This window comes from Euprymna scolopes, chromosome 2, assembly GCF_053919585.1.
Source record: "Euprymna scolopes isolate OS-2025 chromosome 2, ASM5391958v1, whole genome shotgun sequence".
Taxonomy (NCBI): domain Eukaryota; kingdom Metazoa; phylum Mollusca; class Cephalopoda; order Sepiida; family Sepiolidae; genus Euprymna; species Euprymna scolopes.
Genome location: NC_136483.1, coordinates 55,019,629 through 55,045,089, shown reverse-complemented (window position 1 = coordinate 55,045,089; position 25,461 = coordinate 55,019,629). Strand labels below are relative to the sequence as shown.

The following is a 25,461-nucleotide window of genomic DNA, read 5'->3' as shown; positions in this document are numbered from 1 at the left end:
AGCAGCAGCAGCTGCAAAGAATGGCTGGCTTGCGAAGAGTTTAGCAGTGTTATATTATGAATAAGTGTATGGTGGCGGGAAGGAACCAAACAAACCATATAAGTTTAAATTTAAGTGATTCATTGCTCAATCGTTTATTTTAAAAACAAACTTAAGAAAAACAAAATAAAATAAAGTGTTCTTCAGTTCAACAACAGTTTGTTCCTGCTGTTAAGGTTATTCATTTCAGCATAGTTTTTGTTGGCGATTCGCATCCTTCTTTCGGGCAAGCTGTCAAGTCTCCTGGCATACGTAGTAGCGCCTTCCATGGATTTGTTAATCCTTAGGCTGGAGATTTGACCAGTGGTCTGGTGTGGAAGTCAGTATTAGCTGGTGGTAGACCGGTGAAGTTGTTGTAGTCGAGACCCGAGGCCAAACTGGCCAGGGTTAAAGCTGGTAGCTCTCCTTGGTTTTGGAGCTGGATTCTCAACTGACAGGGATTTGTGCGGCGTTTGCCGGGCTCAATTGAGCAATCTCCTCGATTAGCTTGGCTCCTCTCTATTTAAATGCAAATTAGCAGGTGCCTTGTTCCCACGGCAAGTCTTTTCTGATTGGTCAAAGTTGGATTTTGACAGCCAATCACACTGTTGGAAATTAACCAATCAGAGTTGAGTATTTTATTATTTTGTAAAGATTTGTAAATATTGTTGTTTTTAGCTGCTGCTGCTATTATTTGTCATGGTTGGGCCTGTCTCTTCTAATTCCATAATGTATTTGCTGCTCCTGCTAATTTGTTGTTTTCTTTGCGAGAAAGCTTCGTAAATCGAAATGAGATCTGACACTCAACTTTGTAACAGCAGCAACAGCAGTAATAGCCAAAAAAAGCGTATATGCAAATTAGGAAATGTGCGCAAGAAGAAAAAGGAAAAAAAGAAGAAAAAAGGCATGTGGTCAGCAGAAGCAAAGTGTGCATAAAAAAAAAAAATGGATGTGTAAAGTCAAGGATGAGAATGGGTCGGCTGTGGCCGGCATGTGGTCGAAGGTAGGAGAAATGTGTGCCAGGTTATATGACTTGTGGCAGCGAAAGAGTATTTAAGAGTTGTCGAAACAGGAGATAACAGTAATAAAAACTTTTGTTAAAAAAGAAAAAATGCTGACTCAGATTTATTTATTTATTTCCTTTGTTTGTTTGTAAAGGCCATGTTACACTTAGTAGCTCTTATGTAAAGAATTGTGTTAATGGAACTTATGTATTTTAATTTTGTGAGGCAAAAATAATCTCATTCTGAAAGACTTCAAGTCAACCTAAGTTAATGGTTAGTATTTATAATTATCAAAAAAAAAAAAAATAGGAACATTTATCATTTGTTTATGAACTGAACGTGTGGTTTTGCTTGGGATGAAATTTTTTTGTTGCAACGCTCACTTGATCAAACAACTTTGGACTGGCACAACTTACATGTGTGTCCATATAAAACGATTAGGAAGGAATGTCCAACTCATTTTCAGAAAAAAAAAAAAATTAAAAAAAAATATTATTTCAAACAACATCGTTGTTTGTTTATTTTCTTATTATATTCAACTAGAAATCAAAGAGATAAGACGTGGTGTTTGAAATATATTTTTGAAAAATGTGTTTTAAAACATTGAGGAAATCTTGAGAAAGATCTGTTACATTTTTTCCATACATTTGTTACTCATTTGATTTTCTTCATTTTTTTTTTTTCAGATTAATCTTATAAAATCTGAAGCTGGTGCAGATTATAATCCAACAAAATTTTCCATTTCAGAAATTCAAGGTGACCGGAATGTTTGTAAGTTCAATTTATTCATTTTAAACTGTCAAATAAAACTCCTTTCACCGGGAAAAATAGGTTAGATCAATTTTTGTATCATTTAGGTTTATTACATTCCTTAACTTTTGTTTTTATTTTCAGTTTTCTGAGTTTTTCGCTTCCTTGTATGACAGTTTTTGAACTTCAAATAAAATAGTTATTTCTTTTACCAGTTGTTTTTAGATCATTTTTCTATTACAAGAATGGCTCTCCACTCAAATATATTTGATATTCTACATAGATTTCTGGTTTTATGGGTGTGTGTGTTTAAGCATCCCTCCATGTTTTTTAAATGGAAAACACACACACACACACACACACACACACACACACACACACACACACACACACACACACACACACACACACACACACACACACACGCAAACAAACAAAACAACAACTGTTACTCAAGAAGTCATGTACCATATTATTTTATGTGTTACTAGCATTTCAGCCCGGCGTTGCTCGGGTGTTTGAAGGTGTACGTTGAGCAAAAAAAAAAAAAAAATGGTAGTAGGAAGGCAGGCTCGAACCCGCACCGCAAAGGAGGAAAAGAACGGAGGAAAATGTGACGTTTTTGCTGTTATGACTACTGCCAAACCGGAAGTGACGTAGCTTTAAATTAAGGCTAGACAATCGAAAAGAGGGGATGACTTTCGACAATATCGGCGAAAAAAGCGACCTCTCCCTGTAAAAAAAGTGCCCAGTTGAAGGTGAAAAAATTAATGTTTTTAACCAATTTTTCGATATTTGTTGTCTGAAAGGTCGAGCTTAAAAACGATACTGATCTTGTGAAAATCCGTCGCCTGTGTCGAAAGTTTTAGGCAGACATGCAAACATACATACATTTATATATTGGTAGCTCAAATTTTTTATCCAAACTAATTAAAAAGCTTGCCCTATCTCTGAATACCCTTTATGTAAAATTTCAAATGTTTAGACCATAATTTGTCTGAGTAATTTGGTAGAGACCACAGCGGTCAATTTCTTTTTTTAACTTTGACCCCTATTATGACCCCTTAACATTTATTGTTTTGGGTTCAAATCAAGGAACCTATATCTAAAATTTCAAGTGTAGTGTTTAGACCCAAAATTGGCGGAGGAATTTGGTAGAGTTCTCAAAGGTCAAATCGTTGAATTTTGACACCTTAACAGCCAGATTTCTGGCCGAAAACCGATTATAAAGATTTTCCCAAATCTCAGTACCCTGTATATCAAATTTCGAGTCTGTAGACTGAAAATTGACAGAGATATTGTGTAGGGAAATGTACACAGACAGACAGACACACAGACAGACACTTTCACTTTTATAGATATATAGATTAGAATTTTGCTGTTTTGGAAATTGCGCCTCACAAGGTCTATAGTTGAAAATAACAAACAGCATTGAGTAATTGTCATAAGGCTAAAAGAATTAGAAAAAATGGATGACGAAAAGATATGTAGGAACTCACTCTATACACTAAGCAAAATGGAACATAGAAAATAAACGAATATTTACTACTACTACTACTACTACTACTACTACTACTACTACTACTACTACTACTATTATTTTAGAAATAACACAACAGTAATCTTATCCAATTGATATTTAAACAATAAAGCAATTATGATAATTCCCACAAAAAAATTTCTAGTTAAATTAACTTGTAATTAATTGTCTCTCTTTTTCTTTTGAATTCATTCGTAACAATTATTTCTCCTTCTCATGTGTATTTTCCTCTTTCTTTTTCCATGTTTTTCTTTTTCTCTTATTAATATTTAAAATATTTTTCCCAATTAAAGACACAACCTTTTTCTTGACTTTAACATACTAGAAGATAAAAGTTTTACCAGATATTAATTACAGCCTATTTCATATTAAAATTTTACTAATTCATTAATTATTTATATCATATATATTTATAGAATGAGCCGTTTCCCAGCATTGCCCGTCAAAAATATAAAATACTTATTTTAATTTAAAAATATATCGATAGTAGAGCATATAAAAAACAAACCAGAAAAAAACCCATTTCAATGTAAGTAATTCGTGCAATTAAAGTAGGATTTAACATGGGTTCATGCCTCAGTATTGATGATTTTCAGCATTACAATTATTATATTAAGATCTTTTTATACAGTTAATTGGAAGCAAAATAATTTGGTGAGTTCATCTTGTACATTGTCCCTGTAGTGAACTGCCTTTTCCATAGTCATGTCTTGTATTTTTATTGTATTTTTTAAGGGTAGTTTGCTGTAATCACTTATGCGGCTTATCATTTAGTCTCTCTGTCAATAGAGTCTACATTTAATGCTTCTTTGGCTTCTATTTAGTTTTGCTTTGATATAGTTTGTTCTGATTGCATTGTTCTGTGCAGCCATTAGCAACAATTTTGTTTGTCTGTTTAGGTGTCCTTTTAGTAGCCATGGGCAGGTATTTTGACATGTCTCTGCTCTTGTTATTCTTCTGAATCATACAACTTTCTTTTCTTTTAGTTTTCTGTTTTGCTGCACCTTGTATTTTAATTTTGGTCATGCCTCTTGCTGCAATTATTAGTCTTTCTATGTTTTGAGTCATGTACGTTTTAAATTCTTTTTTTTATTATCCACACAGTTCTTTATACTTGTATGTAACATTCCTCTTTTTCTCCTTTTTACATAGTATCATCTTTTGAGTGTAGTGTATTGTGCATGACCATTAGTTTCCTAGTTTTCTTGTTCAGATGCTTAAATTTTTCTTTTCTCCAGCCTATGAAGGATCCAGAATATCTTACTAAGAACAATAACTAGGTATTCATTTTATCAGTGTTTTGCTATATAATTTGGTTTATAAGAGTTTTCTTGTCCTTAAGTATTATTTTGCCAATTCTCTCTTTCATTTCTGTTAATTTGATAGTGTCTGCTTCAAAAACATCATTTTGATCGATTCTTTGCTATTTAAGTCTGATTTTGAAAATCTGATTCACTTAATGTTATAGAGTGGATGTATCGAAAACTAGCTAAGAATAAAATTATTGTAAAATCAACTTTGGATTCTGAGAAAAGTATTGCCAAAATGTTCAGGTTTATTCAGAAGTTTTATTGGTCCCCGACAAACTAGGGTGGATTTGTAAATTCACCCTTGTCCATTCGTCTGTTTGTCTGTCTGCACTTTTCTCAATAACTATGCCTTGGAATGTTTTGAAATTTTGCACAAACATTAAACATGATATGAGTAAAAAAAGTTACAGAACGGATTTTCTGGGAAAACTCTAGTTGTCCCCCCTAGGGGTGCCTTTTAGGTTAAAGTGGATAAAATTGACACTTTTGTGCTTATTAAAAATATTGATGCTTTGGATTTGTATATTTTTATATACTTTCTGAAAAATTGTAACTAACTGATTTCTATATAATTTTGTTTGTCTATACTTCGCAATAACTCTTGGGTGTGCCCCAGAGGGTCTTTTAGGGCTAATAAAAACCCTCCATTTTTGGGACTATTTTACCATATTTGCCTCAAATTTTCTGTTTATGTCTATTTAGCAGTTTTGCATGGTGCTGAACTCAAATTTAAATATGTTACGGCCTTGGGGACTTTTGGGGCTAAATGGAGGGGGGAGCAAATGATAGACTTAGTCATTTCTTTTTTTTTTTTTTTTTTTTTTTACACAGTGATCACCACTTATCAAGGCCCGGAAGCCACTCAGGGATAAGGGTTATTGCATGATACAGAACTCCACTAGGATTTGACGTCCCTGGGGACTTTGGGGGCTAAATGGTGTGGGAGGAATGCTGAACTTTGTCATTTTTTTTATTCTTCATTTACTATGCACTCACGGGAAACTATGCATGCTTCACTTATTTTTATTTATTTATTTTTTTTTACATGGGGGTCACCACTTATCAAGGCCCGAAGGCCACTCAGGAACAAGGGTTTTGACAGTGTCCATTTTGTTATTATATTTTCCAGTGAACAAAACCGAAGAAATGAAAGGAGAAGAATATTCAAGCAAACCTGAATCAGCAAAAGATAAAAAAGTTCTTCAATCTGTGAATACACGTGTCTTTGTTGGAACTGAGGTATTTACTTAGATTATTCTTTGGATCACATTTATTTGGATCAATAATCATACTTTAAACTTATATATATATATATATATATATATATATATATATATATAACTACTTCGTTTAGTCACATAAATTAATATACGAAAGTATAAATTTATGCGTAAACTTTAAGTATTTACTTCAACAGTGCTCAATACGTATGTAGAGCTAGGTAGTAAGTTATAAAATAAATAAAAAAATAAAAATAAAATAGGTAGAATTAGTAAAACAATACTTTCTAGAGTAAACAAACAAATCAAACAAGACCTAGAATTAAACCAGTAGGCAAATACTGCCGAAGCAATCACTTGGTTTAAAAATATAGAAAACAAAAATAAATGTGCGTTTATCCAGTTCGACATCATAGACTTCTATCCCTCGATATCCGAAGAACTTTTCAATATAGCCCTAGAATTTGCTGAGGCATACACTGATATATCCTTGGAAGAAATCAACATCATTAAAAAATGTAGAAAATCAGTTCTAGTAAATAACAATAACCAATGGATAAAAACTAAAATGACAAATTCATTTGATTTGGCAATGGGTGCCCTGAATTCTGCAAATGCATCAGATCTTGTAGGATTATTCATTCTATATACCCTCACAAGCATATTTGATACTACGGATATTGGTCTATATAGAGATGATGGACTAGCTATAATAAAAGACTCCAGCAAAGTCAAGGGAGATAACTTTGAGAAAATCATACGCAAGGAAATGAAAATATTAGGCCTAAAAGTAGACATACTAGTTAACATAAAAATAACAAACTTCCTGTACGTCACGTTAAATTTAGATAAAAACATATGAACCCTACTTAAAAGATAACGCTAATCCAATATACGTAAACCCTAAGTCCAATCACCCACCATCAATTATAAAACAGAATCCTAACTCGATCGGAAGTAGACTCAGCAATAACTCAAGTGATGAAAATGTATTTAACAGGTCAACGAATATCTATAAAACAGCCCTAAAAAATAGTGGATACAAAAATATTGATATCAAATATAAGCAACAAAACACCAATGACTATAATAAATTTAAAAATAAAAAAAAGAAATATAATCTGGTATATGACGCCATACAATCAAATGTTAAAAACAAAACTTGGCAAGAAATCTCTAGATCTTATCGAAAAGCACTTCCTCGCCACCAATCCCTTATACAAAATTTTCAATAAAAATAACCTAAAGCTATCCTACAGCTGCTGCAAAAATTTAGAGATGATAATTAAAGCACATAATAACAACATATTAAATAAAAGCAATGAAAACAACAACAAAATAAACAATAAAAAAGTGGACACCATGACAAAAATAAAACTAACACAAAGGACACATATGTAACTAGTAGAAATAATAATAATAATAATAATAATAATAATAATAAACCAACTCCAGACAAAGACAACCATACTAGAAATAAAAATAAAAATACCAATAACGAACAAAATAAATGCAACTGTAGATACCGCACACTTTGCCCACTCCAAAATAAACATCTAACCAAAAGCATAGTTTACCAGGTCACAATATTTGCAAAAGAAACTCCGAATAACAAGAAATATTACATAGGTATGACTTCATTAGATTTTAAAACTCAATATTATGACCACAAAAGTACATTCAATAATAAGAAACACTGAATGAAAACAGCCCTAGCAAACAAATACTGGAACTCAAGGAAAACGGACGTTTGCTGGTAGTCGAATGGAAAATAGTAAGACAAGCAAGCACATGTAGAGACCTAGACGATCCATGTAGACTATGCCTTTATGAAAATTTTGCTATCCTTTACTTTAAAGAACCCCAACATCTATTAAACTGTAGGAGAGAAATAGCGAACAACTGTGTTCACAGGATAAAATTTACTCGAGGATAGAGATACAAAATAATTTTAAAACTAACAATAACAAAAAATAAATAAATAAAAAAACATACACATACATAAACTATCACACACACACACACACACACACACACACATATATATACACACAGCATATATATACATACACACACATATATATACACACACACACACACACACACACACATATATATATATATATATATATAAACAAGCATATATAAAAAAAAAATTTATCCTAGATTTAAAATAGGTCAGTTCACTAGATATCTACATTCCTCGCTAAAACAGCACACACAAAGGAACAGGTCAACCGGGGGTCAACTGAGCCTGGGTCCTGTAATGCCTGCTCATTCGCTGATTAGGAAGGGTGATTTGGAAACTAGAAAGCTAACTAAAACTCAATAGAAGGTGCGTGTATAAAAAGGCGAGACAACCACAAAATTCTCGCATAAGCCTGAGGAATCCTAGCATGGATGAAACGTGGAATATTCTGTGTAGCTTAATCGCCATATATATTTTATTACTCTATGTATATAATGTATATCACAAAGTACATTTTCTAGGTTCTGTGAGGGCAAACAAAAATGCTTGCTCGAATGTGACATCATGCTACACATTGCATTAACATTGCAAACTAAATGGCTTGACAGAAAAATAAACTATATGTGGCATTGACGCTTAGCATCAGCCAATGAAAATTGTTTCACAATCTCACTTTCTGCATTTAAGACATCTGCAATGAAAGATTTGGTTACTTCCAAGAACATAACTCAATAGACTTAAATTTAAGCTATCTTTCAACACATTTTATAGTATTTCAGTAGCTTTTAGACTAAAACCGTGATGAAGTTATGTTTAAATGCTTTTGACTCATGATGGGGCATATGACTCCAATGATTTTGACGATCGTTTTTATAACCACAGTTGTAATAATCAACCAATCAGAAGCTCCAAAAGTTACTATAAAAAATGTCGGAATTTCAGATTCAATCAGTTCGCTGTCATCTCTGTCACTGTCATTTGATTCTTTGCCGCCATCTTTGTTACTAGGAATTATTTAACACTCAAGATTAGGACTACATTGATTCTTCACCAATTTGATTTACTGCCGCCATCTGTGTTCAACATAATGTCTCAACACTTAACAGGTTATGCGCCCAGCCATTGTCTTTTCTTTGATGATTCAAAATCTAAATTCAAATTGTGGCAGGTGAAATTTCTGGGGTATTTAAGGATTCAGAAACTACACAAAGTTATACAATTTCCAACAGAGAATCCTAACAACCCCGAATTTCTCAAAAAGAACGCGACTGTTTTTGCAGAACTAATTTAATGCGTAGATGATAGAAGTCTATTTCTGATTATAATAAAAGGGGGTTCGCTGATCGCACTGATATTTATTCATTTATTTATTATTATTTTCTTTCGTTTTTTTTCCCCTCTCTACCTGGATCATTACAATATATATATCTATATATATATATATATATATATATATAATTATCCAGGGATACATATTTCATCATTATACACCTCATAAGTGTGGTTAAACTTAGCAAGATTTGAAACCAGAACCCCAGATTATAAAGCCTGAAGCTCTACCACTGAGCCAATCTCCACTCATAATAAGTATATTGCCTTTTTTGAAGATGTCATTTATTTGTTTATTTTGCCTGCAATACCTTTGAGTAGAAAGCACTAACTAAATGCTAATTAGAAATAATTTTCCCTCACCAATCAAATACGCCCAGATGTAGAGTGACATATATATATTAAAAATGTAATTATTCACAGGTACATGTTTTGTCATTATACAACTTCACAGGATAACTAAACCAAATGAGTAAACAATACAACAATAATTGAATTTAATTTTCAAAAATCTATTAAAAAATATAATAATTTCCTTCACTTTCTCCAAAAAAGTGATCAGTTTTTTTTTTTTAATTTTTTTTTTTTACATCTGTCACCGCTTATCAAGCCTAGAGGCCACTTGAGGATAAGGGGTCGTTTTTGAAATTCTTTTTAATGAGTCTGGTTGCTCATATAATTACTGGAATGATAGAGATCTTCCTAAAATTCCAGTTTTTTTTCATGTCGCACATAAGACTTTGGTATTTCATTATCTTTTCTCTCTCAGCTTTGTTCAAACCAGCATTATTGGGGACACTAACTTGTACCAAAGTTGCTTCTTTCTCCTTCTCGTCCAATATCACTATATCAAGGTTAATAGAACCGTTTTCTAGGTACGTATCTGCAGGAATTACATAGTCATAATGATAGTTATTTATACAAAATAATGTGTCTTTTAAATGTTGTCGCATTTGTTGTAGATTGCAGGTTTTATAAAAAAAATTATTTTCTTATTTTTCATTCATTCAATTTTTTTTTCCTTTATTTTTAATTTTCAGATTGGAGAACTTTTATATATTGATTGGATGCCTCAGAAAGATGCTGATTCAGGAAAATTAGTGAGTTAGTATAGTTAAATCTTTTATTCATATATATTCAAAAATTATTATAAAATGATTTTTAATTATAATAAAGGATGCTATCTAGTGATATCACAGAAATTCTTAATACAAGGGTAGATTTTTGTCGCAACTCCTAACTTCAGATAGTGAATTTTAACAACAGCAATGTCTGCGAAAAGTGCCAAGGACAGTACTAACAATTAATACAAATGTAACTAAATTAGCGAATGAAAACGATAAGTAAAAACATGAATCTTATGAATGGATCAGCAATTAGCAAGTGCTAACTCAACAACGCGATTTGGGGAATGAAAATGAGAAAACATGAGTTAATAAATAAAATCTCTCTATATGTAAAAGTAACTGTCTATCTGTGAGAGGAACGATCTATTTTTTGGTATACAGACTATAGAAATTTTTGGTCTACAGACTTGAAACAATATATAGGGAATTTGGACCTATGGAGCAAGTTTAATTTAATTTTTTACCAGTAAAAATAGCTACTAAGTGGTTAAAATTGATAAAATTGGAACTTGGCAGGCATAAGTTGACTTAAAGTGCTTCTCTACGCATGCACAAATATACATTTATACGTTAATCTCGGTTAATTTTTAACATCTTGATATTCATCTATAGGTGGTTCAGATGTTAAAAAATAAGGCTGGAGCGCTAAATATTTTGGTTTCGATTCTAGTTGATGACATGCAAGTGATATTTTTTTAACATTTGAAATCATTACTATATATTGGGTACAATGTAATAATCGATAGAGTATAGTGAATATGAAATTTGTATAAATTAAAATATTATATTTAAGTATATATGACTACTGATATCTTTATATATCAATGATTTTACAAATATGTATAATATAGTTTGAAAGACCAAAGTTTGCTGAGAAAGTTTTTGAATAAGTAATAGTAAAAGGCATCATAAAGATTGTTTTACAGTTGTGTGTATGTGAAAGAATTTACCTTCTGGGTGGCCAAGTCGTTACTAGAGAAATAGCAGCAGACTTAAGGGAATTTCAGCTGGTGGCACTTGCATCAAAGGTGTTATCCAGAAGAATGCAAATTTCAGTTTACTAAGTCACTGTTTTTATAAGCTTGCTTAATTTTGACAGACTTGTTACTGTTGGGGTTTAAAACGATTTTGGTACTTGTACAGCTTAAGACATTAAAAAATGAAAATATTGAAAAAAGTTATGTTGTATATGTCTGTTTTGGACTGAAGATCTCTAAAAAAAATTTCACTTAATGATTGAGTAGTTTTTTGGGGTTTTTTTTTTTACAGCAGAAAAACAAGTTTTTATGAGAGTGGTTGAAGTCAGACATCTTGGAATTTTTTTCTTTAATACTAGCTTTTCTTCCTAAAAATCAAATCTTTTGCTCGGTATCATAACAAATTGTTTTTTTGTTTTTCTAAAGAAAAAAAAAACAAACTACTTAATGAAATTAAGTTAATTTTTTTTTTTTCGGAGGACTTCGTTCCATAATGGATACAAACGGTATAACCTTTTTTTTTTTTTTTTTTTTCGATATTTTCATTTTTTAATGTCTTGATTAAACTGTACAATTATCACGATTTTTATTGGTTGGAAAATATTGAGTTAAAACGTTTCTGTGAAAACTAATTTGCTTTTGGAAATGAAAAGGAAAACATGGCTATACAAGCCCGTTTGCTTTTTGGTGTTAGTTTTAATTGCACTTGGACGTAAAAATCCAATGCCACACTTCTATGAAAAAAGTGAAAAAGAAAGTAGAGGAAAGAGTATACCAAATAAACAAAGACATAAAAGGAGTAGCATATATTAGCTCCGTAACTTTCCTATGCCAGTTCATCAAGCACATTAATTTCTAATCTACCACAGATATTGTAAATAAAGCATTTAAACCAGGAACTATTGTTGCTGCTGTCGCCATAGTCATCTGTAACTACTGCTACACATTGATAGAGGACATATAAAAGCAAAAACAAAAATATTATTCAAAACTTATCGTAGTTATTTGTTTATTTTCTTATTATATTCAACTAGAAGTCAGAGGGATAAGACCTGGAGCTTCAAATACATTTTTGAAAAAAAGATTTTTAAAACATTTAGAAAACCTTGAGAAAAATTTGTTAAACATTTTTCATACAACAAATACTTATTATTATTTTAACTGAAAAAAGAAAAAAAAGAAAAGAAAGACAAACAAAAAAACTTGGAAATATTGGATGTTTCTTTTTATTACCTCACTTAAACGATATTATAAATGATAAACAAAGGATAGATACCTTAATATATATCTACAATATAAAATCAAATATGTAAAATATCAACATGCTTATAACTACTCCCCATGCTACCAACAAATGGTGGAAATTACAGAGAGGACGCTAGTTAGGTCAAAGATCATAAATCCGGAAGTAAATAATCACCAAACAACGAATTTAAAAATGAAACTGAAAACGAAAAACCAAATTCTATAAATGCAACTCTAAAAACTGTGGCTCAGGGGAAACAACTCTGTAAGTTGTCATTTATTAGATTTAGCATAAATTGCTTAGACTTAACCATAATATTTAATTCTATTCTTATTATTATAGCTTAAAAAGCAATTCTAAAACTATTTATCCTTAGTCAGAGAAAGCTATATTCTTGTTCAGTGTCTGGAATAAGTGGTAATAAGGCAGAGCAGATATAATAGAAATAGCAATATATTGGTGAGAAATTAATGTCTAAAAGATTAGAGGTAGATGTAATATGGGCTTGAAACCATATCGGGACTGTAAATAATAATATCTTTGAGGAGCTATTATGAACGTTATTATTTTGTATATTTGGTTTTGGCCTGTATTTTTCCCTCATAGTAAATATATACTGGAATTTCTACCCCTTGTTTATAATTTAATATTGTTTAAAACGTAGAACTTGCATGTGACAATAAAGAAACATCCAATATGATTTTTTTTTTTTTTCAGGAAAAATAAGTTCTTGTTATATGAAAAAAAACTTTTAACAAATCTTTCTTAATATTAAATTTTTTTTTCAAAACCTATTAATAAAAGCATCGTTTTATTACATCACAGGATGTCTTATCACTCTGATGAGAAAAGAATTCTTTGAAAAATTTAGGTTGAAGGGAAAGAATTCTTTGAAAAATTTAGGTTGAAGGGAAAGAATTCTTTGAAAAATTTAGGTTGAAGGGAAAATTGATTATTAGTTGAACATATTGAGAAAATAAACAAATAAATATGTTCAGTTTTGACTAATATTTTTATTTTTACTCTTATGTATCCTCTGTTTGTGTGTGTGTGTGTGTGTGTGTGTGTCTCTCTCTCTCTCTCTCTCTCTCTCTCTCTCTCTCTCTCTCTATATATATATATATATATATATATATATATATATATATATATATATAGTGGATAATTATATTTTAAAAATAATATATATATGGCGCTCCCTATGTGGGGGTACCAAATTGGTTAAAGGGAAAATTATTCCCAACTCGCATTTAGGTAAAAATGCACTTTTGTAAATAATTAAATTGATTCAAGACATATCGCAAAAATATAAACAAACAACATATATGTAAATCGCGATATATCCAAACAGTCAGCGAGGTAGATGAGGGGTAAGGGTTTAGGCTTCTTACCATGGGGTCCCGATTTCGAATCTCGCTAGATTCAGCCACTCTGATGAGTCATAGATGACGAAACACGCGGCAGTGGATAATTATATTTTAAAAATAATATATATGCCGCTCCCCATGTGGGGGTACCAAATTGGTTAAAGGGAAAATTATTCCCAACTCATATTTAGGTAAAAATGCACTTTCGTAAATAATTGAATTCATTCAAGATGTATTGCAAAAACAAAAACAAATAACACACACACATATATATATAGTAATTTATAAAATATATATGGCGATTAAGCTACACTGAATATTCTGCGTTTCATCCACTCTAGGATTCTTTAGGCTTAACACGGAATATTCAGAGTAGCTTAATCACCATATATATTTTATAACTTACTAACTAGTTCTATCTATGTATTGAGCACTGTTGAAGTAAGTACTTAAAGTTTACGCTAAATTTATACTTTTGTATATTAATTTATGTGAGTAAATGAAGTAGTTATATAGCAAAAATAGTAATTAGTAAAACTTGAAGAGAGTGCTCAATACTTCTTTTTGTGATTACCTTAAACACCCATGTAATATGTGCATATATTTTCGCAAATACAAAAATACACTTGTGGAGAGGAGGCGATCTATAGATTTACGTTTTACTGGTAGTTTAAGATTAATTATTATTCATCATTTTATTATTAGTACCAGCATTGGCAAACTAAGGTTAAAAAAAACAAACAAACATAACAAACAAAAATATTAAAAGAATCGTTTTCGCCATCAGAAAATAGACATAAATTTTCCCAATTTTGATACTGGTCCTGATACCACCAAAAGTTCTGATTTTTCTGATTCCAATTAATCATCCCAACACTAATATGTACACTCTTTACTTACACTTTGTAAGTTGTTGGTAATAAATAAATAATAGATAAATAGAGATTATTTAAGTTGTTGCATTTAACCTATCTGGGACCTGTAAATTAGAGAGAAATCAGACTATGGTGCTTGTGTTAATAGTTTCAATTCTCGACAATGTTGTGCTAGTGAGTCTAATCTTTGCTGATGGTTATAATAATAACAAAACGGTTAACTTCTGTTAATGATTATCTACAATTATGCATGTATGTATACTAGCAAAACTACTCAGTGTTGTCTGGGGCCATAAAAACAAGCAAAATAGAAGAGGTTAAAAAGTGTGTTTAACACCTTTATATCAAAACTTTTATCTCTCGACCTCTTGTCTTTCTCTCTTCATTATCACATCCCTCTCCCATCCTATTTTTCACTTCCAACCAGCCCATTCCTCTCTCTTGTTTTAAAGTATTGAAAATAATGATAACGTAAGTCATTCATCTGAGTTTTCAGTTTTCTCCCCTTACTTTCCTAAAAAATATAATAAAATCCATATTTTTAAAAATTTATTCCCAATCATTACCGAGTTTCTTATCTTCACTTTTCCCTTAATAATATAATGAAACTGATATTTATTTTAGCGTATTCCCAAGCATTGCTGAGTTTTTTGTCTTCTCCTTCTATATACTATTATATTGCAAAGTTATCTGGGAACCAACACATAGTTTCCAGTCACAAAGCAGACAAAAAATAGAAAAGAACTTCAATTCGCTTTTTATTTTGTACATTTATTTCCACATTCTCTTGTTACCTCTGTGATGTCTCTCACATTATCGTCTTCTCATACGTGCTCTCAAATGCCATCCACACCTCCATATGATCTTGAACATTCTTCCTATTTTAAACAGGATCCCTTTTTTTAAAATTTTTATTTTTCCCTACCAGTGACGTCATTTTGCATGCATTTGCATATGTGCGTCCATGCTATGTTACAATATTATTGCATACACCTGATTTATATAGGATATTGATTTTATTATATTTTTGAGGATGAGAGGGGGAAAAACTCAATGTTGCTTGGAGCAATAATTTTAAAATTAAAAGTTCAGATGAATGACTTACATTATTAATATTGCCAATACATCAAAACAAGAGAGCGGAATGGGTTGGGGAGAGGTGAGGGATGTGGAAAAACAGGGTAGGAGGAAAGACAGAAAGATAGACAGATTGAGATGGGTTGAAAGAAGTTTTTATATAAAAATGTTACACACACTTTTTAACCTCTTCTGTTGGTTTTATGGCCCAGGGCATGCTGGATATCCTTGCTAGTATGTGTATATATGTGAAATAGTTATATATATTAGCCTGATGATTCTTTTCTGGGATGAAATATGGATGACTATGAGTAGCTTAATTATCCTAAATATATTTTCATATTACTATCACTAAACTCTACTTGCATATTGAGCACTGTTGAAGTAAATACTAAAAATCTATACATACAATCATATAAAGTAGATGTAATTATTATTTTATGATTACACACACACACAATGTTTTTCATTGGGATGCACTTTAAATAACGTTTTATTTTTCAGCTACAAAACCAGAGTTTTGCCACACTTTTCATGATGGACCAATTTGTGCATTGAAAAAATCCCCATTCAATAAGAATGTTTTACTTGTAGTTGGAGGTTGGAACTTTTCTATTTGGAAAGAAGGTGTTACGGTAAGTAAAATCATAAATCTGTTAATTTGCATAAATGTATATTGTATAAATGGCTGATTGTATCTCTTAATGGCTGATGTGATGCATCTACTGTGGTAGTTGCAGTAGTCGTGCTTGTCACCTTTCGCTTTCAGTTAACACTCCTGGCTAACATGTTGTGCAAAAAGGGGAGCAAAATGTATCAGTCTCCTTCTGCCAGTATATAGTAAATCCATCAGTAAGCCCTATATAGTGGTTTCCTGTATCGAGCTGAGCATCTTATGGGCTCAGGCTGAACTGCAAGGGACTGGTTGGCCTCAAGCATACAACATGCAGGCCTACTGACATCTGACTATCCTCTGCTGCTCATGAATCAACTCCCAGCTATGGAAAAGTAACTACTGCCTTACGGTTGCCTTGGCAAAGGCAAAGGCTAAAGAAGTTTGGCTGGGGAAGGATCTCAGCTTTAGTTAGCAGCTTGCTTAAGAGAAGGAAATTGCTGAGATAAAAACTACTCAGTGTTATATTACAGAGCTGAGCGTATGGAAGCAAGAAAAAGACAAACGAAAAGGTTGAGTTCAAACTTTTATTTAAACTTAAAATAATCGTAGAATGAACTGCTGAATGTGGCAGGATATGTCAGCGGCAGTGGTGGGACGTCGGTAGGAATAGTGGTCGGGAGTTGATATGAACTCGGCGGCAATCTAGTGTTATTATCAGACTGTGGTAGGGACGGCGGTGACAGGAACATGGCTTTGGTGTTCTTGTGTCTGGAATACGGTGGCGGCTATGGCTGCTAGCACGAGTGGGGTGGCACTTGCGGTGACGGCGGGGTAGAAGTAATCTTAATAACTGCTATCGCTGATGAGGGGTTGATGGCTGCTGACACATTTGCCTGCTTGTCAAAAAAGCAGTCATATTTATACTCGTGTTGCAAACATAGTTGTAGACAAAGGTGGCTTTCAGCGCTGGTCATCATTTTTGTTTTTTATTTGTGTTTGTTTTTGTGTTTTAATGTACATAGGGAGTCGTCTATTTGAGGTTTGTATTCATGTGTTGTATCAATTTGAAGCTAAGAAAGTTGTAAATGTGTTGTAGTAGGCATTATACTGTTACAGTGTTTTATGAGATAATTATTTGTGTATATATGTTGTCTAAGTTGTGATCTACTGTGATGTTTGTGCTTTGGATTTTAATTTTTCTTTCGATGGACGGCTTCTTCTGGTGGTTTTCTTTGTTGAGGTGAGTTATTTCATTGATTTGGGTATAGACAGAAATGGGATTGATGTTGTGTGCATTTAATGTGATCATTTATGTTGTATCGATGAACGGGGTTTGTCTTAGCGTCGCCATTATTGTCACCGTCACTATTCCTGCTGGTTTCTAGTTTATTCATGTAAATATGGAGGGATATGTGATATAACATCAGTGAGTGGAAACAGGATGAGTGGAACCCTCAACCTTGGTTGGTAATCGGCTTAGGCTGTGTTTCAATAAAATACTGAATTTCCAGTCTTCTAAACTGGTTAGCATTAGTAAGGGCAAGTGACTAAAAACTTGCTCTAAAATTTTGCCATGATGATTGAATTATGTACTAATCACAACTGCAAACTATAAACAGAGCAGGAGTCATTGATGATGAATGTCCCACTCACAGTAGGGATAATATCAATCCTGAGCATTGCTAAAACTGTTAACCAGCGACTAGAAACTGCCAAGTCAAGGGTCAGATTGGGTATTCTGAATGTTGGCTGGGGAGGTTGTATGCAGGAAGTTAAATGAAGAGGTAGAAGATGTTTTGGGTTGGAAACAATACCGATTTAGGTGGTGTTGATCTACTTGTTACCTGGAAATGGACATAGGATTATTGATGTGAAACGAGTAGATGATAGGCTGATGATGTTTGTTAGTAAGGGAGTTGCAACAATCTTTTCAACCATCAAAGCAATGGCTAAGTGATGGTGAAAAGGATGTTTTTTTTGAGTTGATTTTACTTGTCGCCAAGAGTAGTGAAGACGAGCTAGTAGTCATTGGAGGTGATTTAAATAGGCATGTTGCAAATGGATATCAAGGAATTCATATGGGATTTGGATATGGAATTAGAAATACTGAGGGAGAGCTGTTTCTTGAAATGGGATTACAGATTGATGTCATGGTAAGGAACAGAGATAAGAAAATAGTTAAAGATGTTAAGGTAATTCCAGGTGAGGAGGTTGTGCAGCAACATCAGTTACTAGTCTGTGATTTGATGGTGGTTTTAGTCAAATAAGTTAAGAAACCATTTATTAAAGATTTGAAAGTTGAAGGATAATGCAACTGGAGGAGATTTTGAACATCAGTTTGAAAATAGGATCCAGGATAATGATAGGGAACAAAATGTTGAGGACTTCTAAAAATCAGTAAAGCGAGGTCTGCTTGTATCCTTATACACTACATGTGGACCAAGAGGCCTCTCAGATATAGAGTAACTTGGTGGTGGAATGATAATTTTGGAATAGCAATTAAGGACAAACGTAGATTTGGGAAATGTTGGAAAGAGGGTGCAAGTAAAGAGGAATACTTAGAAACCAAGAGAAGTGCAAAGAAAGCAGTCTATAAAGCTAAAAGGGTAGAAGAGGAAGAGAGATTCAGGGACGTGTTGAGGAAACATGATGATAGAGCTGGAGTGTTTAGGATTGCCAAGCAAATGACTGCAACAAGCAGAGATGTTGGAGATAAATATGTAAGAAATGATAGAGGAGAATTGGTTACTAGTCACAAGGAAAAACATTTAGCATGTCAAGAACATTATGAAAGACTGTTACATGAGGACAATTTGATAGTTATAGGACCACGGTCCCAAATAGACATGAAGGCTGTGAAAAGGGGTTTAATTAAGATGAAGAGAGGAAAGGCATGTGGGACATTTGGTGTAATGTCTGAAATGCAGTTAACATCTTGTAATTTTGTAATTTAGGCATTGAAACGATGGCAAAATTATTTAATCAGATTTTGATAGAAAACGAAATACCAGATGACTGGAACACTAGTGTGATTGTGAATTGTTTCAAGAATAAGAGTAAAACAACTAAAAGAGATAACTATAGAGGTTTGAAGCTATTAGAGTCTATGATTAAAATGTTTGAGAGAATTATTGAGCAGAAAATTGAGGAGAATGTAAACATTGATGCCATGCAGTTTGGTTTTATGACTGTCAAAGGTATGAGAGATGCTTTATTTATAGCATGCCAACTGCAAGAACGACATCTTGAAAGGAAGAAAAAGTTGAGCTTTGCCTTTGTTGATCTAGAAAAGACATTTGACAAGGTCTCAAGAGAAATAGTTAAGTGGGTTATGAGAAAATTGGATGTTGGGTGTCAAGGTAGGTGTTCACCAGGGTTCTGTTTTAACCCCTTTGCTGTTCATCAACACTCTGGAGGCACTTTCGAAAGAATGCAGAAAGGGTTTATCATGGAAGATGTTGTAGGCTGCTGATTTAGTAATCATTGCAGAGATTTTAGAAGAACTATGCACTAGATATGCTGCATGGAAGAATGCAATGGAGAGTAAGAGACTCGGATTGAACCTGGAAAAGACTAAGGTGATGATCAGTGATGTTAATTGAGGTCCAACATTTACCTCAGGAAAAAAAAACACCCATGTGAAGTCTACCATAAGGGTGTTAGTACAAACCTTATATTTTGCACTGACTGCAGCCATTGAGCATGCAAGTGCTGTAGTGCTGTGAATGGAAGGTTGAATGTTGTGGCAGATTTTAAATGTAGAACTCCCAAGTCAAGAATGACGAAAGCAAGCAAGAAAGTTAAACTTAATGGCATCGAGTACGAGATAGTGGATCAGTTTTGATAACTTGATACGCTCAGTGTAGGTGAGGGTGCAGAGGCAAGTTTTATAACTTGTGCAAGATCAGGTTGGAATAAATTTAATTTCTTTAATTCATTTATAAAAATATTTTAATGCTGATATTTAAAAATATTACCTAAAAATTGTTAATAATTTAATTTCTTTAATTCATTTATAAAAATATTTTAATGCTGATATTTAAAAATATTACCTAAAAATTGTTAATAATTTAATTTCTTTAATTCATTTATAAAAATATTTTAATGCTGATATTTAAAAATATTACCTAAAAATTGTTAATAATTTATGCTGTCTTTGTTTTTATTTGTACACTTTTTGGCCAAATTAATCTAGATGTTATTTGTTAACAAGATATGCCTAATATTCTAATTTCAATTAAACAAGTTAATATAACCAATCAACCTTTGACACCAGCAGCATTGATTTTTTTTTTTTTTCAGACTGGTCCACTTTTGCAGTGTAATTACATGAATCAGATTGCCTGTGATGGCTGTTGGTCACCTACACGGCCAAGTGTTTTCTACATCGCTCGCAAGGATGGCACAATAGACGTGTGGGATGTTATGGATAGAACCCATGAACCTTTCTTGTCGCAGAACATCACCTCTTTCTCTATCAACAGTATGGCCCCAATAGAATTTTCTAGTAAGTGAGAGGTTTGTTGCTTGGCAACTATTTTCAACAATTACAATTGCTGTCCTACAAGGAAAGGAACTTTTCTTTTTTATTTATCACAAAATATATTAATAGTTACACATCTTGCTATGCACAAAGCTCTATACTCTTTGTTGAGACAACTGTTACATAGAGGACACCTTTAAATTCACAAAAACAGACGATATTTGGTTTTATAATTTTATTATGTAGACTAGCAGGACCTGTTTCCTGGCGCTGCCCATGATAGAATATAAAAGAATGATTTAATAATCATGTTTAATGACCTTTCCACTTTAAAGCTTTGAAGGTGATCTACATTTCTTGTTGACAAGCTTCATTATATAGAGAGAAAAATTTTGGTTATTTATTTGTTACTTATATTCATTCAAATCAGGGAATATTGTCACTAGGACATAAGGGCTTTCTAAATTAATAGGAACATCTTAAGTAGGGAGTTGTGCAGCAAGATATTTGTTCACACCACATTCAAATTTTTGTTTGTTGGTTTCAGCTAGGGAAAGAGAAAGCAGGAAAGGAATTTCAAAGGCAGGCAGTTTCAGAAAAGAAGCTCTTAAGAGTAGGGATCTGGGGACCTGTACAGCAAAGGAGTGAGATTGTCGGGTTGGTTGGAGGTATTTTATGTTGAGGGGGGATACAAATATAGCAAGTTCGTTGGAGCACATTCCATTGAAGTACTTGTAGAACAAGTGCAAAGACACATCATGATGGTGATGGGACAGGAGCTTGGAATACAGTGCAGAACTTATAAGAGGCTTATTTTTAGACCCTGAGAGAGTGAATAGTGGTTGGTGCACCAACCCAGATGTAATAATACTCCATGCATAGACGAATGATGGCTTTGTATAAATTTAGGATACTGACAGGTTACAGAAGTTTTCTAGTCTGGTTGAGGTAGCCCACTTTCTTTGCAGCAGACTTAGCAATATATTTTTTAAATCTTCTACAAATATCAGAGGGATCTGTCATATTCAATTTCACTTAAATTCTAACATTGCTTGTTTGAAGATTATTAACTGAAAAGAGAGAATTTACTAAAATGAACAAGCTTTTATTATCTACTTGTGGGGTTACCCAATATTTCCTGTGCAATATATGAACAAAAACAATACACAGATAATGTGTAAATCTCTCTCTAAAAAGTTGGTTGATATATATATATATATATATATATATATATATATATATATATATGGAAATGTATAAAAAAAAAAATACGAAAAATATAAAAGCTTATAATTTTTCTTTATTCGTTTATTCGTTAATGTGCAAGAACACAAAATATGAAAACTAAAAAACTTTTTTTACAAGTACATAATTTTCGACTGATCCTTCAGTCTTCATGGGTGTGTGTGTGTGTATATATATATATATATATATATAATGCATCTACCACTAGTCTTTTCCCCTTAGACAGGATCCAAAAAAAGTTTCCAACACCTAATGTCCCACACTATTAACCAAGCTCCAACTCCTGTTCCAATGTTGCATCCCGGTGCCTGTTTTACAAGTACTTCCATAGAATGTGTTCTAATGAACTCCTAGCACGTGTCCCTACCACTAACCCAACAAGCGAAAAAGTTCCACCCCTTCACTGTTAAGGTCCCTAGATTCTGGATGTCTTCTACTCTAATAGCTTTTCCCTCAGATTGCTAGATTTGGAATTTCCTCCGTTTTTTTGTTTCCCTGACTGTACTTATATTTTGAATTCAATTATATGAATAGTAGATAATGAATAAAAATTTTGATTTGACCTTTTCAGATATACGTCAACTCTTGGCCGTTGGTGATGATTCAGGCACACTACACGTTTTGGAAATACCTTGGAATTTACAGAAACTTATGCCAAACGAGGTAGCAATGTTTTTTTTTTCTTCTCATCTCCAAAATTCTTAATTATAATTTACATTATTTAGATTGGCAAATATAAACCAGCTAAAACCTGGAGATTCATACAAAAATATTTTGCAATGAGGAGAGAAGATCAAAATAAATAGCCAGAATTTATTAGAGGATTGAATCGAGTATTTTATATAATACACTGGATTGAATTCTCCAATAAATTTAAAATTAGATTCAACATGTCAATTTTTTAAATTATTATTGTTGGCTATAATTGAAATTTTATCATATTTGAATTGTCTGGAAGGACCTGTGGCAAAGTGGATAAAGTACTTGGTAAAATTTAGTGATAAGTTATATTTTTCTGGAGGTTGAAAGTTCAATCCTCAGTGTGGACGACACTCAAATTACAATTCCGAATTACTTAGGACATCTACTTAATCATGGCTGACAAAACCAGAGCATGATACTTCGTGGTTCTGTTTGACTTGACTCGTTACATCTAGTCACACTGATGAATTGTAAACGAAGTAGTGTGTCTATGTAAGCTAAATTCTTTTAGCTAATTCAAAATAAATTCATAGCAAAAGTCCTTTGACAATTGTTTCATAACCAATTTATTCTAGAAACTATATCATAACAAGATTTTTTTCATGAAATTCCTTCAGATCGATCCTTGTTAAAAGCTGTGAAGCTGGACTGTTAAAGTTATTTTGTTTAAAAATTTTATTTACATGTTTATTAATTAGAGTTCTGATGATTGAAAGGAGTTAATTATATTTATTTATTTATTATTCACGATTTATTAAAGGGAGATAACTATCAATTTCCAAGTAGTGAATTCTTTCCCTTGTATAATGATACATTTAATGGTAATCATAAATTCTATTTATCTCAAACTAGCAGGAGCTGTGGAAATTCCACAGCAAACTCTTTCATATGTAATATATTGATGTTGGCATTCTGGGGATGTTCAGCGTAAATGGAAATGCCTCGATATTATTGTAGTTCTTTTGTTAAAACTGCAAAAGTATTTATTCAAGCTAGCAGGGACGCCTGGTGTAGCCTGGTTTTAAAATACATTTAAATATATTTGTATTTATGCAGATTTCGTATATATTATTATAGAGTCAATTTTCTATTGATTCTTATATATTATAAAGTTGTGATTTCAAAAATAAAAGATATCCATATGACTTCGGTACATCAGCTTGGATTGAAACCAAAACCAAAACTTATGAAGTCTTGGTAAAATTATTTATTACAAAAAAAAAAAAAAAAAAGGTCATAACAATTAAATGACAGTCACTTGGAAGAAAAAAGATGTAAGCGTGACACAAAGTAACACATGCTATCGTATTAGTATGTTATTCCTAAAAATATTTTGCAACTTTATTGAAAAAAAAAAAAAAATTATATGCAATAACTTTCATAAACATTAATTTTTAATATTAAAAAAAAAAAAAATCTTTTTATGCATATTAACACTATAATGATTTTGCATTAATATATTTATATTAACAAAAATATATCTTGTGAACATTTTAATTTTTTAAGCTGATGTCATAATTTGAGTTAGTAATTAAACATTTTTAACCGTTTTGTGAAAACAGAATACTTTGTCCTTTTGTTTATTTTTTTTAAAGTATTGCTTGTAGTAGAATGCGGCCATAAATGGGTGGTAACATTTAATGCTACTAAGACTAAGTTTCTTTCCTTTAATAACTATGAAAATAAAATTCTCAACCACTGACTGCCATGACAAATAACACACTACTCGAGAGTTCATCCTTCAAACCACTCAGCTTAACAATCACAGGCAACATGAATTGAAACAAATATATTTAGGATATTACCAAAGAAGAGGAGTTCCCTTTACCATAATAGAAAATTACTCACACCGGAATATCCTATATATTTACAAAGCCACTTTTCGTCTATGCATGAAGTGTTGTTGCCACATCTAGGCTGGTACATCTACTACTAGGCTTTCTCTTTTAGACAATGTGGAACCTATTAACCAAGCTCCAACCCATGTCCATGACTGCAATATTGCATCTCCATGCCTTTTTTACAAATTCATTTATGGAATTTTTTTTTTTTTTTTTTTTACAAAGGAGTCGCCACTTATCAAGGCCTAGAGGCCACTCAAGGATAAGGGTTAATGAGTGAATGGTAGTCAATGGGGCAATATCAGATTAAAACAGTCATAGTGAACCAATATTAAAAAAAAAAAAAAAAAAAAACTTTTTGTCTAATTTTTATCTCGAAATTATTTTCTAATGTTATTCTAATTGTTTCTGTTTTCTTTTTCATGATAAAAAAAAAAAAAAAAAAAAGCTGGCTTCTTTTAATAATTACATCGAACGAGAAACAAAAAGGCAAGAATTTATCATGAAGAGATGGAACTTGCGAGAACAAGAGAAACGGCAGAAAGAATTGGAAAAGAAATCTGTGGTATGTTTTATATATGGGAATAAAGTAGTTCTAAGTTAACTCATGACACTGCTTTTAATTTATGATATATGGGAACTCCAAACTCTAAGAGGAAATTAATTATTGAGCGTCAGGATTTATCAGAGGGGAGAAAAAAGAACTTGGGAATATTTAGAGTGATGGGTCCTGACAAATATTTATTTATGGAAATCAGATTTTTA

At 32.2% G+C, this 25,461-nt stretch overlaps 1 protein-coding gene across 1 annotated transcript in view; it reads left to right on the top strand.

Moving 5' to 3' along the window:
• Positions 1 to 25,461, top strand: part of LOC145291448 (dynein axonemal intermediate chain 3-like) — an 89,828-nt gene that overhangs the window by 62,305 nt on the left and 2,062 nt on the right. The window contains exons 17-23 of the mRNA XM_080137308.1: positions 1,709 to 1,793; positions 5,752 to 5,861; positions 10,181 to 10,244; positions 16,314 to 16,444; positions 20,728 to 20,932; positions 22,725 to 22,816; positions 25,145 to 25,261. Coding sequence (XP_079993434.1) covers positions 1,709 to 1,793; positions 5,752 to 5,861; positions 10,181 to 10,244; positions 16,314 to 16,444; positions 20,728 to 20,932; positions 22,725 to 22,816; positions 25,145 to 25,261 — 804 coding nt within the window. The remainder of the gene's footprint in view (positions 1 to 1,708; positions 1,794 to 5,751; positions 5,862 to 10,180; positions 10,245 to 16,313; positions 16,445 to 20,727; positions 20,933 to 22,724; positions 22,817 to 25,144; positions 25,262 to 25,461) is intronic.